This window comes from Phycomyces blakesleeanus, assembly GCF_001638985.1.
Source record: "Phycomyces blakesleeanus NRRL 1555(-) unplaced genomic scaffold PHYBLscaffold_8, whole genome shotgun sequence".
Lineage (NCBI taxonomy): Eukaryota > Fungi > Mucoromycota > Mucoromycetes > Mucorales > Phycomycetaceae > Phycomyces > Phycomyces blakesleeanus.
The window spans coordinates 1,502,697-1,517,042 of record NW_017265141.1 but is presented as its reverse complement, the minus strand read 5'-3'; the positions used below and the strand labels follow the sequence as shown (position 1 = coordinate 1,517,042).

Sequence of the window (14,346 nt, the reverse complement as noted above, 5' to 3'; positions counted from 1 at the left end):
TCACTGGTGTGATGTCTTGACATTAAACTAAAAAAAGCAATAGTTAAATAACCACATTAATGTGCGATAAAGAAACCGACAGAGATCTCTCTGAATTAAACATATACACATACTATAATAAACAGAGTCAGTATCAGTATCAGCATCAACATCAGTATTAGCACCAGCACCGGCTCCACTACTACCACTATCACTACCAGCAACAGCAACAACAGCAGCAGCAAACAAATCAGAAGTGAAAAAAGAATTTCTTACTCACTTGTTGGTGTTCCATCCTAAAAAAATAATATGTATATATATAAAAAAAAGAACGACGTGGACAGACTGCTTTTTACGATTGGCTACCACTTCCTCTCTCCCTCTATTTCTCTATGGCACACACACACACACACACTCACACAAATATACGCACAATCTATCTATCTATCTTGCCTTCTTCTCCACTAACCTCCTCTCCAATTCTGGTAATTTTACAATCGCATTGTGTAATCCATAAATGCACTTGGTGTGGATGATTGGGCATATTTTGTTTGATCAACTTGTTCAAACCACATCACCACAGCACATGCGGGAAATGATAGGCAATCATTCATTACTTTCTTATTTTTTTATTTTTTTTTATGAACTACCTTTGGAGCTTGATCTTGAACCATCAAATCAAATCAAAATACAAATATATATATATATATATATATAAAAGATCCTCTGTCTGAATTCATATAAATACACTATAGAGTTGATCGCCATTTTGTATTTTTTTTATCTTCTTTCTGTACATCTTCTTTGAATTCTCTTCCTTCTCTTCTTTCTTTTCTTATTCTCTCTCGCGCACGCTATCTCACACGCCCTCACACATACGCCACATAAGCCAATTAATAGCTGTAGCTTATACATATACACACAATCTTAAAAAAAAGATGACTGCCCAAAGTCCGGATGAAATCCATGCGGCGCAAGTAGCCCAGGATAACTATACAATTGAAATGGTTGAGCGTCGCCGTGCTGCTCTTGAAGAAGTAAGTATTCCAATATATATTTATAGACTGTGTATTGATAATATTCATATTAAACAATACTTATTTTTCCTTGTCATTTCCTAGATTGACAACGCAAAGTTTGGTTGGTTCCACATTCGCGCTTGTATTGTGTCTGGTATCGGTTTCTTCACCGACGCCTACGATATCTTTGCCATCAATCTGGTATCCACCATGATTGGTTTTGTCTACTTTGCCGAAAATAACTCCCAAACCCCTCACAATGTTGACACTGCCATCAAGGTGTCTTGTTCGGTCGGAACCGTCGTTGGCCAGCTTCTGTTCGGTTATCTTGCCGATCGTGTCGGTCGTAAGCGCATGTATGGTATCGAATTGATGATCATCATCATTGGTACAATCGGTCAAACCTTGGTCGGAAATGGCCCAGCCATGTCGTTCTGGGCCGCAATCACCTTCTGGCGTATCATCGTAGGTATCGGAATCGGTGGTGACTATCCTCTCTCGTCCGTAATCACTGCCGAATTTGCCACAACCAAGCGCCGTGGTGCCATGATGGCCGCCGTATTTGCCATGCAGGGTATCGGTCAGCTCTCTGCTGGTCTGGTTGGTCTCATTGCCACCGCAGGTTACAAGAATGCCATCCACGCCGATCAGGCCAACCTCGACAGCGTATGGCGTATCGTTATCGGTATGGGCGCCGTCCCTGGTACCATTGCACTCTACTACCGTCTCACTATTCCTGAAACCCCTCGCTTTACCATCGATGTCGAGCAGAAGATCGAGAAGGGTATCAGTGATGCAAAGGCCTTTATCGAACACGGTGCCTCCAACGGCGACTACACCGACAACATTGCTGTTGCCCGTGCAAACACATCTCCAAAGGCATCCTGGAGCGACTTCTGTCGCTTCTTTGGCCAGTGGAAGAACGGAAAGATCTTGTTGGGCACAGCTTATTCCTGGTTTGCTCTCGATGTCGCATGGTACGGTCTGGGCCTCAACAACTCCATCATTCTGCAGAACATCGGTTTCGCTGGTGACGGTGACCCGTACAACACCGTCTACCGTGTCTGTGTGGGTAACATCATCATCAACTTGCTCGGCTCTGTACCTGGTTACTGGATCTCGGTCTTTACTATCGACAGACTTGGCCGCAAATTCATCCAGATCATGGGCTTCACTATGCTCACCATTATGTTTATCATCCTTGGTTTTGGATACAACGCCATTCTTGCAAAGTCATCTACCCTCTTCATCGTGCTCTACGCAATCACCCAGATCTTCTTCAACTTTGGTCCCAACACCACCACCTTTATCGTTCCTGGTGAATGTTTCCCTACTCGTTATCGGTCTACTGCCCACGGTATCTCTGCCGCCTCTGGAAAGGTTGGCTCGATTGTTGCCCAGGTTGGCTTTGGTCTCTTGAAGGATATTGGCGGCTCAAACAAGTGGATCAACCATCTCCTCCAGCTCTTTGCCTTCTTTATGCTTACCGGTATCTTCTCGTCTTTCTTGATCCCCGAAACAAAAGGCAAGTCTCTCGAGGAGCTTTCTGGAGAAGACCAGTACGACTCGAGACCCACCAACAAGACCGTTAGTGACGAAGACATCAAGGTGTCCTACTAAACTCTCTGCCTTATATTACTATTATTATTATTATTACTATTGTTATTACTATTAATATTTTACTATTACTATATATTTATACAGATTCTATTACTATTACCAGTAATCATTATCCTCAATCTTATTATTTATTATTATTATTTTTAAAAACAAACCAAAGAAAAAACACATACACATACGTACTAAAGCACTACCAAAACCACCAACTCCCAAATTAATACATAAACCAATACACCTTTTATATCCGCCAGTTTTACATTTGTTTCAATATTACTTATTTTATTCTTTAATCCAAAATAAAATATAATAATACTAATAGTAGTAATAATAATATATCAATAAACAAACCAATCACTCAATCAATCAATGTGTGCTCCTAATGAAATAACTATAACTATAATGCTCGTATTGAAAATATAATACTTGTACCAATTATTTATTAAACAAAAAGAATCATAGTCTTGTTAAGCTTATCTGTACTGTGCAAAAAAAAATAGCGAATGATATGAGAACAAGAGATATATAAATATATAATTATATATGCATACCTATATATCTAACTCTATCTATCTCACTTTTCTTACATGCCTTACACGCCTGCCTGCCTGCCTGTCTGCCTGCTTACTGGCAATCAGTTCGCCAGTCACACAGGCTCTTTCTTCCTCCCCTCTCCCCTTAATTTCTGTTGCTCGTATTAACCTTATATATCTTGAAATCGTTCCTTTTCTCCCTATCCAAATCCATCTTAATTTGTACATTCAATGAATCGACCGGAATCACTACGATCCATTTTAAATGATCATAGATCATACACAGATTCACCTACTGGCTCTGAATCTCCTTCTAGAGCCTTTTTGTCACCACGTCATCAATTAGGTTCATCACAATTTTCGCGTGAAGAATTAACAACCATCGATCCTCGCGTGTACAAGACCCTGCAGAAACTTGTCAGACGTTCTGTCTGTAATAATCAAAGCGAACTCAGCCAGAGTTCTCAGCAAGATCAACAAAGAAAAGCGGAACAGCTCACAGAGAAATACGCACGTTTGTTATCCAGGTAAATTGTCAATATATATATATATATATTAACATTTGAATAAATAACAATATTATTTTTATTATTCTTTTTAATAATAATAATATATGAACCTTTTATTTGATTAATCCATTATACATATATATATATATCCATTTGTATGTATGGGTATGGGTGTGGGTGTGTGTCCAGTCAAAGCAAACCAACCATTGTTCAGGACGAGAATTATGTGGCAAATTTAATTCGAAGAAAGTGTGAGTAAAAACAAAAAAAAAACAAAAGGGTATTTTTTTTTATTATTTTAGTTTCTTCTTTTGCTTCTACTTCTTTACAACAGGGCTTTAATAGTAGAAGCAGTAGTGATATTAATAGTAATATAATTATAATTATAAGAAATACACTAAGACAGACAAATGTGTGTATGTATGTATGTAAATAAAAGTATTAGAAGATCCAAATTCCTCGAACAAGGCAAGCTTGTTTGGTCATCTTTATAATAAACTGGCTTCACAGGTAAAAAATAAAAATAAAAGAAAAAATAAAATAAAATAAAATCTGGATCAAATGTTGCCTTTCTGACATGAAAGAATATGGTAGCAAGTCCTTCGAAACAAATGGGCTATTCTCTATCTCTTATTATCTGTTAGCGAAGATCAAAGTCCTTCAATATCACCATCTTCTAGTCATGCAGTGAGTTTCTTTTTTCCTTCAAAAAATTATAGTGTAAAATACATAAAGAAAGAAAGAAAGAAAGAAAGAAAGAAAGAAAGAAAGAAAGAAAGAAAGGGTGCTTAGACAGATTTGCTTCAATTTGGTATTATTATTATTGCTTTTATAATGGTAATAATAATAACAGAAAAATCAATTAAATGAATCAATTGAATGAATGAATATGAATAACAACAATATAGTCTGTAGACACCCAACAATTCGTTTCTCCTGGGCTACAAACCTTTCCAGGTCCACCATCCATACCAGCTATGCCAACAATATCTCGTCCATTTGAATCCCAAGACTCTCCCAGAAACACACGCCGTAAACTAGCGCGAGAAGCAGATAATCATGAAAGAATTCAACCGCAAGATCGATCCCTTCCTCCTGCACTTCAATTGGCAAAGGCCCGAGAATCACTTTCCCCAAGTCAATACTCATGTAAAGATACACATTCTGTGAGAAGCAAATTTATCATCATCATTATTATTACCATTATTTTTTTTTTAAAAAAAGGAAGGGAAAATTATATTTTTCAAGTGGTGTTAATTTGTTTTTCTTAATTTGTTTTTCTAGCTACATCTACACAAGAGTCAGCCCTTTTACGTGATCTCATATTCATCTTTCAAGGGATTGATGGACAGTATATCAGATTCGACCCTGGATCAGGAGAATACACCATTGATTCAAAGGTTACAGTGACGAAGCCTACAAAGGATCTTGTGTACTACTTGTCTGAACTAGGGTGGCTCTACAAACGGATCCTTCTCTTTGTCAAATCGAAATCAAATGATCCAAGCATTGGTCTTGTTGGACAGGTAATATAAGAAATAATTATATCAATTGATCCCAAAACTTGTCATGTGTGTGTGTGAAAATTCTCTATTAAATAAAACTAATAATAATGTCCTGGTCAATAGGCATTCTGCTCTGAACTTCAACACGAGCTTACAGATTACTACAGGCTGATTGCTGTTCTTGAGGCACAGATTAAAAAACAGGCCTCTACTGTACCAAATTTTGAAAATCAGCTTGCTCTGCCAACCGAACAGAGTCTGACCTTAAGACGTTTGGTCGTGTGGACACAAGAGAGTCTACAGAAACTTCGATTGATGAGTACAATGGTAGATGTGTGTCAAGGTAATTCATATTTTGTATTCAATATACATCTGTCAGAAAGATAATAATGATACAAATATATTCATTTAAATTTAATTTGGATTTGAATTATATATTTATAAAGACCAGAAAGGAGGTGCGCTCGTTTCTACAATGCATAACTACACTAAACACGGCGATCCGTTCATTCGTAATTACATTAGTAAAATGCTCCAAGAGGTATAAAGAGGATCGAGAGAGAGAGATCATTCAATGCAAATTACAATAATTCTGATACCAAAAAAAATATCTAGGTATCCAAACCATTTTATGAGATGCTTCAGCGTTGGATCTATGCAGGTGAATTGGATGATCCATACAATGAATTCTTTGTGGCCTGCGATCTATCTGTACCCGAGGAAGAATTGTGGCAAAACCAATACTCCATAAGGGAAGATATGTTACCGGCTTTTATTTCGGAAGAACTTGCTCAAAAGGTAAATTAGGTCTAACGTAAAGCATTTTGTGGGTGTGTTTATAACTTTGTTTGTTTGGGATAGATATTCTCTATTGGAAAATCGCTCAATTTTATTCGACGTAGCTGTCATGACGATTCACTCGTTGAAAAGTATTCTACCTCTGATCAAGATTGTAAGTCTTACTTGTAGAAAATAAATAGTTTAACGTATGTGTATATTTAAGACACAAAAACTTAACGCACTTAATTTAGGCGTACCTACTTTTAAGTACGGAGATGTACAGGCAGTTGAACGGTCAATTGACGTTACGTATCTGGAAACAAGCAAACAACTCATCAATTTGCTCAAACGCAAATACAAGCTAATGGAACACTTGCGAGCTCTAAAGCGGTATCTTCTCTTGGGTCAAGGAGACTTTATTCAGCACCTTATGGACACCCTGGGGTAAAGAAAAAAAGTAACAGTAATAGTAATAGTAATAGCAACAATAATTTCATGATTAAATAGGGTCTTGCTTTACTCTAGTTATAATTGAACTGAATTTTGAAGATATTTAAATACTTTTTTATAGTCCAAACCTGAGCATGCCAGCCAACAAACTATTCCGTCACAATCTGACAGGTGTCCTTGAGACAGCAATTAGAGCATCCAATGCACAATACGACGATGTAGATATTCTCAATCGACTTGATGTCCGACTTCTAGAGGTAAAGATTCTGTCTTGCGCTTATTTAAATAAGTTGTCTTTAATACACCATACTATACTATGCTATACTTTACTTTACAAGCCAATGAACCAATTAATCTATTGACTTACAAATAAATTTATTCTTCATAAAAAAACCAGATATCCCCTGAAGATCTTGGTTGGGATGTTTTCACGCTGGATTACCACGTAGATTCGCCCATCAATACAGTATTTAGTCAACAGGCTATGAATCAATACCTTCGTATATTCAACTTTATGTGGAGATTAAAACGAGTAGAATACACATTGTCATCAGCTTGGCGTCGTTGGGGAACTGCCAGTCGAACCTTTGCTAGTATTCCTGGTAAGGCACTACACACATATGTACCTTATTTATCCGAGTGAATGAGAAGATTAGTGGCTTAATACCTTTAATATATATATTAATAGAAATGGATCAAGATTTACATCAAGCTCAACTGGCTATTAGTCGAATGGTTCATTTTATTTACCAGCTCCAACATTATTACTTGTTTGAGGCAAGTCTTCTGATACTCCAAGGTCTAAACTTGATGGTTCTGATATTTATTTGATGGTGTAGGTATTGGAGTGCTCATGGGAGAAACTTGCTTCGTTCATTGAAAATAAAAGCATCGATCTTGATTCCATTATCGAAGCACACTCTTCTTATCTCGATAAAATCACAGAAAAAGGGTTTCTTGACGGAGGCAAGAACCAGGCAAGTTATTTCTCTTCTTATATATAATATCTACATTACTATTCACGAATAAGCAAATACACAAAACAAAAACAAAAATTATTCTACATTCATTCTGTGTTAATATTGTTATAAATACACTATTGTTTTTAGACACTATCCATTCACTTGAACACTATCTTTGATATTGTACTCAGTTACAAATCAGCTTTGGTAAGTAATTCTTTTTTTTTTAAAAAAAAAACTTTATTAATTTAATTTTATTTTTTTGTAGGATCGTTTACATACCTTTGCAACCTCTAAAGGAACCCAGCGTGGAAGTGCTGTTTTGCAATTGACACCTCGAGATATGGAAAAGTCTCAAAAAATACGTGCCAGATGTGATGAATTAGAAGAAAAATTCAAGGTAAGATAGACTCGCATAAAAAATACAAATTTAAAATCTAATTTTTATTTTATTTTATTTTAATTTGTTAATTGAAATGCATGCGTATATATACCTATACACATAGGTGAAAACATTAGAATTCCTAGAAACATTGGCTTCTTATCATGATGAAGATCTTCGCTCTCTATCAACCCGCCTAGACTACAACAATTATTACTCTTCTTCAACCTAAAATATATATGTGTGTGTGTGTATGTGTGTGTATATTTGTGTGAATATATTGACATCAATACTTCTGACAAGTAAAGCTATAATAAAAAAAATTTCTTTAAAATTAAAATAAAAACATATATACACATACATTTGGCCTTACCAACGAAACATTCTAGCTGTAGCCCAGTAAATGCTTGGCGACAAAGTCCCTAATTCCGGAATTATTATTATTATTCCTTGTATTTTGAATATATATATATAATCATGGGCATTTTTTTTTTATAAAAAAGAAAGAAAGAAAAGGGACACCTTTAAATTGCACTTTAAACAAAGCAGCAAAATAAGTTATATAGAGATTTGTGGTATACAAATGAACAACAATATCTATTTAGAAAACAGCACTAGACAATTTTTTAAACGATTCTAATAAAAACATGTCTAAGCCTAAATGATAACCACCATATACATTATTGCTATAGAAGTCAAATCTTTGACCTAGACGACCAAGAACATCGATCAATAAGTAGGACGTAATTTTAGATTCAAGAGATTAAAATAATATTAAAAACGTGGCCTGTTTAAGATTCTATGCACTGAAGTTAACCTTTTTATCTGTTTATTTATTAAAACGAATTTAATATTACTCGAAATAGTATAGACATAAGAGTTAATATAATTACAAATTCTGAAATGCTTCTAGGTATCATAGCTTCTTTTCTTTTGTAATTTTGCAATTTTCTCTTATAATTTCTCCATTTACTGTTTGCACAGGTGGGGCACATTATGAGGTTGTATTTGTTTTGCTTTCGTGGTAGGTATCTTGGGTGTGAATTTTTAATTGCCTCCTCGTGGTCACGTTCGAACAACCACTATTTCTATAAATGTGGGCAAAATTTCAGCAGTTTTATATTGTTGGAAATAGTGGTTGCAAGACAACTAGCACACTATAGATAGAGCCATTTAAAATTGTCTAGTTTTGCCAAATCTTTCTGATCATACGTGTAAGCAAGTGCTCTAGTATATTCTTTCAGAAATAGCTATTCCATTAAGTCAACAATTCATTGGGAGCAGTTATATTGTTATTATTCCAGACGTATATTTGCTTTAGATACAAAGTAGATTAAGTGCATGCGTGCTTGTATGAATCTTCAGTTGAATTATGATCTTAAATATATGGATTGCATAATGTATGTAAAACATACATTCGCCTTTGCATTGGTACTGCTATTCTATAGAAGAGTCGGATAATTAATAAGAGTAATATATAATATGACTAACATTAGAAGCTAATTCGATTATGCTCTTTAATCTCGAGCGTGGACTTGAACTTGGCACTCGCCAAATTTCATCCAAAAACTAAAAGAAATTCATAGAGGTCATGCATAAATTAAGGTGTTTGGGATTAGTATTGGTTCAATGCCTCAAACAATAGGGAAAGCCAAAGTATTGGGAGTGCTATTTATTGATGCCAAGACTAGTTCTGAAACTTGAAATAGTTCCGCGATACATACCAATAGTATCTCCAATCATTTACTGTATAAATTTACATTCCTTTCTATCAGTATAAATACCTTTAACAATCCAAATAATAAACAATATTTGATCTTCTTTGTTTTCACTCAGTTCTTCCTGTCGCCTCCTTGTCCTGTTTTACATGAATCTTTCAAAGAGTTGATAAGATTCGCTTAACTATGGCTTTCATAGCTAACTCTGATGACTCCTGGAAGCTAAAGCCTTTTATCATTGGCGAATATCCCAAATCTCGCTGCTTTGGCAAGAAGAATGGTAAGTTACTACACTATTTATATGTACTGAAATCCGTAATTTTCTTGGTATACTAAATGTTCTGATTTTATAAAACAGGCCCAGAGCATAGCTTTCAGTATTATCACAATGATAAAAGCTGGATGACAGGTGCGATATTTAGAGATATATGCAAGATAATCGACCGTCGAGCAAGAAACTTGGGCAGGAAGATACTTGTTCTGCTTGACAACGCAGCCTGCCACAATACCCATGACAACTATACCAATGTGGAATTCCTATACCTCCCACCAAACACTACATCGTATCTTCAGCCACTAGATGCCGGTATTATACAGGAATTCAAAGTTAAATACCGGCACCAACGATATTGTTGTATTTTGGGTAATTGAATGAAATGTGGCTCTCCTTTTTGGGCCTGTCAGGAAGTGATATAAATTGGTTGTAATTATACACAAATAAAACAACTCCCTTTCAACAATCTGCATTTACGCAGCCCCCAAGATCTTCCCCATATTTATTTTAAAGTTCAAGAGTACAAAGATTTCACTTGAAGCGATTAGTACGATGAATCGAAGAGTTACCAAAGTGAACCCAAGTAATAGTATAGTGGAGTCAATCCGTTACAATATACCTGATATATTTGCCAGTCATATAAATTTTTATAAAGCAAGTTCTATCAAAAACACAGCATTAATCTCAGGAGCCAATGATAAATACAGACCTGAGCGTAGAAGAGGTTCTATAAAAGGGGTGTAACTGTCATGGTTAGAACACCATTTTAACCGATACCAACTCTCACTTTCTCTTTATTAAAATCACCGTTATCAAAAATCTCACTTAATCCTTTGCCTATTTGAATATCCCTTATTTAAACCATCCAAATCCCTAATACAACAACACCGTTGCAACACAGAGATACTTTTCCAACAAGGTCACCAACTCTGACGACTATTTCAAATTGACAAAACTAGAAGCCATATAATATTATATCCGAAAAACATGACATCAAGTGACATCAGTAATAAAAACAGATCTCCTCAATCATATACGTATGTTGAACAAAGAAATCTTATAAAAGAAGCGGTAGCCACCTTGTTATCTTTATTCGTACCATTTGAACCGTATAAAGACGAGTTTATGAAGTACCTTTGTCAGATAATGACAGATATAAAAGCTGAAGAAGAAGCCGAAAGAACTCATCAGCCAAACATAAAAAGACTCCTTAAGTAATAATAAAAATCATAATAAAGCTTTTTACTATCAAACATATTATCTTTATCTTAATATTGACTGGAAAATTTACATTTGTTAAGTAATCAACTAAAATAAGATCTTACTACTTATCACCTTTTTTTTGTCTTCAAAAAAATATTAAAATAAAAACACGAAAACATTTCAATAACGCAGGGTTTAGCTTTTAGACACAGCGCTTTTAGTGTCAAGACCAAAGTTATATTTATTTTATCGATAAATTATAGTACTACTGGAAACTGACGAACGAGCTCAAAAAATATCATTAGATAGAGCTTTAAATGTAGCATTTTTTTATATGAAATATTCAGATTATAAATAATGTCAAAGGAAACCCTACAATACATTGACTGCTTGTTTTTTTTAGCCTTTATTTATTTCATTAATGGGCACGTACAAAATTTCCTTTTACAAGAATTGAAATAAATTATAACCACAGAATTATGTTTAAAATATACATACTTTAAACATCTTTTCTTTTTTACTTTATTCTGACAAACGATTATGATAATTTAGATAGTTGTATGTATGTATGTATGTATGTATGTATGTTTTTTCTTGGTTTGTTTTTTTTTTAGGTTTTGGGGGGGTTTTTTTTGGTTTGTTTGTATGAATTGCCCCATAGTTAAATACAGCTGTGCGCGAGAGTGTGCGTGTGTTTATGTAATGGCTTGAATTAAGCTAAACTTTCTTTTCAATGAAATCAGGAATGGCGATGATATTATTTGCATGGGCACATTCTTTCAGATACACCTCCAATCTAATCTTTCCTGCTGCGCCTTGATTGGTTGTGTCTCTTTGAATTAATGGGAGCATGATAGTTTGGATATACTGCATTATCTTGGGCATTTGAGTGGGATATTCGCGTAGCAGTCGTTGTCCAGCAACTTCCAAAAAGGATCTTAAGATAGACGCAGTGACATTTCTTGGGGGCATGTTGCAGATTCTAGCCAGCCAAGTCCAACCCTTCTCTACGCCCAGCATATTTGCCGGTTGTCCCGGTCCAGGTTCAACCTGGAGCCATCCTGCAAAAAACATTACATACGAATTTTGGCGCATTTCGTATTTCTCGTAGCTTTCGAATATGTCTTTCTTCATCTTGTCTTCATATTTGTATCGCATCAGCTTTCGAAGCTCATCTGCCGAAAGGTCCTAATTGGTTGTTTATTTTCATTGTTATTATTATTATTATTATTATTATTATATTTCCCCAGGCAGATTTTCAGTAATTCTTTTTTCTTGAAAAATATGCACACTTCAATCAAATTCAAAACTTACAGGGTTACCGTCATGATAGTGTGGAATAAGTATGGGTGCACGTTTGTAAAGGCGAGCAATAAGGTAAGGGAAGAGTTCGGGGATATATCCTGTGATAAGTGTAGCAAATCTTCCCAAAAAATAAGCTGCCATGGTAGTAGCAGCAATCTCTTGCTCTGCTTGTAACTAAAATAATAATAATGGTCAAAGAAAACAAAAAGGACAAGACGATAAGTATGCCAGTTAATTTCATCAGAGTTACTGTCTCATCATTTACCAGAATAGCTTTTGACAAGTGATTCAATAGAATATTGAATGCTTCATTAGATTGCTTTTTAGTTTTATCGAGAATATCAAAAACATTCTTGGCCTAGAAAGTACCCATTTAGAATAATTTTCAAGATTGTAAGATCCCAATCATTGTTTAAATAATCTCGGTTATATATATATATATATGTTCATTACCTTTTCAAGCACAACGCTAGGTTTGTATTGTAGTTGAGATACATTGCGAGTAACGTCCTTTTTAATTTTGAAAAAGCTCTTTCGGAAGTTGTCATCCATTAATGCTGGTTTGTAGAGTTCTCTATACGTCTAATAGGGAAAATTGTTAGATTTTCTTAGTAGGCAATAATAATATAAAAGTATGCGTATAGAATTTATATTTATTTATTAAAAAAAAAAGGAAATACATACTTTGATTGTTTCAAAATACTTGTTGTACTCCTCTAGTCCTTGAGCTGAATAAACCGAACTGTGTTTCTATAGACACATATATACAAAATAAAAAGCATTACAATGTGAGAACGTTCATACTGATGCATATGTAGACAATGTGCACAGTGTATAATTTTTGTTTTGTTTTGTTACTACTGCGCCCTTTTTTTTTACCATGGCAGCATTTTTTGCTTGTAATGCCTTTTCGGCCTGAATTTTGTCTTGTTCTGCTTTAGCCTTTGCCTTTTCGATCTTTGCCTTTTCTTCTTCTTCTTTTACTTTGGCAGCCTCCTTTTCTGCATTGGCCTTTGACTTTTTCTCAGAATTCTCTTTTTCAAGACGAATCGCATCTTCTAATCTCTAAAATCAAAAGTGAAGTGTTAAAAATCATTGTGTTTTTATGTTTAGTACAAATAATTCAAAGTTTATTACCTTATTGCGAGCTTCCTTTTCCTTTAAGAATTTGTCCTCTTTTGATTTTTGAGAGCTGCAGGTGGATGTATCAACATTTCAAGCGGTAAATTAAGGATCTGACGTGAGGGCTATTTAGCGCCTTACCTGTTCAAGAGCTTTTCTTTAGAAATCCATTCAGCTACAGATTTCTTTATTTCATTCATTTGTTTGTTATTAGATTCAACAATTTGTTGTTGACTTTTTACAAGAAGTTCAGTTCGTTGGAGTGCAAGGCGCTCGAATTGCTTTCTGAGAGTCTCATCTTGAGTATACTAATAAGAATTTAAAAGATACATATATATATATATATATTAATATATTAATATTCATGCATGTACCCACATACACACCGACAAAGATATAAATGTTCATCGTATTTATAATCGTCATTTTATTAAAATATTAGTACTCACAGACCGATTCCTTTTTTTGTTTTCCCATTCATTGTAACGATCCAACAAATCTGCTTTTAATTCAATTGTCGGTATACATTCGCCTCTAGGTAGATTTGACACCGCACTTTATATACATATACACACACATATACATACATATATACATTAGCAAAAAAAAAGCAGCCAGTTTAATATACCACAAAAAATATATTATATACAGTTGTACGAGTATATCATTAGCGATTTAGAGAAAACGATTGCTTTACGATTGTGGATGTGCATAGAATGTCTCTTCTTCTGACTCTGAATCAGAATCACTTGGTACTGTGAACCCACGCTTTATGATGTTTCTTAGGGAGACAAGGCCAGATTAGTCTCGGTTAATGCGGTTGTTTTAAGATACTTGTTTACGGATGTATTCAAGAGCTAATCTAGTTATCGAGCTCACTTATTGAATTGATTTTGAGAAATTGACATGATGATAGAAATAATTAATCGTCAGAGCGTGGGCCGCTTGAAAGACGGATGACAGCCAAAATGCATTTTGTTTGTGCGAC

General features: G+C 34.9%; 4 protein-coding genes across 4 annotated transcripts; 3 read left to right on the top strand and 1 right to left on the bottom strand.

Annotated features, from left to right (window-relative positions):
* Window positions 1-523, bottom strand: PHYBLDRAFT_144459 (hypothetical protein; the record flags this gene model as incomplete). The annotated part of the gene is made up of 4 exons (XM_018431223.1): window positions 1-27; window positions 124-193; window positions 256-275; window positions 449-523. The coding sequence occupies 4 exons, from the start codon at window positions 521-523 to the stop codon at window positions 1-3; spliced, it is 192 nt and encodes a 63-aa protein (XP_018293148.1).
* Window positions 524-983: 460 nt separating this feature from the next.
* Window positions 984-2,618, top strand: PHYBLDRAFT_22787 (hypothetical protein; the record flags this gene model as incomplete). Its single annotated transcript, XM_018439790.1, has 2 exons — window positions 984-1,016; window positions 1,101-2,618. 2 exons carry the CDS (start codon window positions 984-986, stop codon window positions 2,616-2,618), a joined length of 1,551 nt encoding a protein of 516 aa, XP_018293147.1.
* Window positions 2,619-4,955: 2,337 nt separating this feature from the next.
* PHYBLDRAFT_96718 (hypothetical protein) lies at window positions 4,956-7,351 on the top strand (the record flags this gene model as incomplete). The annotated part of the gene is made up of 10 exons (XM_018443979.1): window positions 4,956-5,183; window positions 5,286-5,505; window positions 5,609-5,703; window positions 5,778-5,960; window positions 6,024-6,114; window positions 6,194-6,386; window positions 6,514-6,649; window positions 6,790-6,994; window positions 7,081-7,205; window positions 7,232-7,351. Coding segments are annotated over 10 exons (1,596 nt in total), but the record flags the coding sequence as incomplete, so codon positions are not given.
* Window positions 7,352-9,640: 2,289 nt separating this feature from the next.
* Window positions 9,641-10,105, top strand: PHYBLDRAFT_67870 (hypothetical protein; the record flags this gene model as incomplete). Its single annotated transcript, XM_018441861.1, has 2 exons — window positions 9,641-9,734; window positions 9,813-10,105. The coding sequence occupies 2 exons, from the start codon at window positions 9,641-9,643 to the stop codon at window positions 10,103-10,105; spliced, it is 387 nt and encodes a 128-aa protein (XP_018293145.1).
* Between the last annotated feature and the right edge of the window lie 4,241 nt (window positions 10,106-14,346).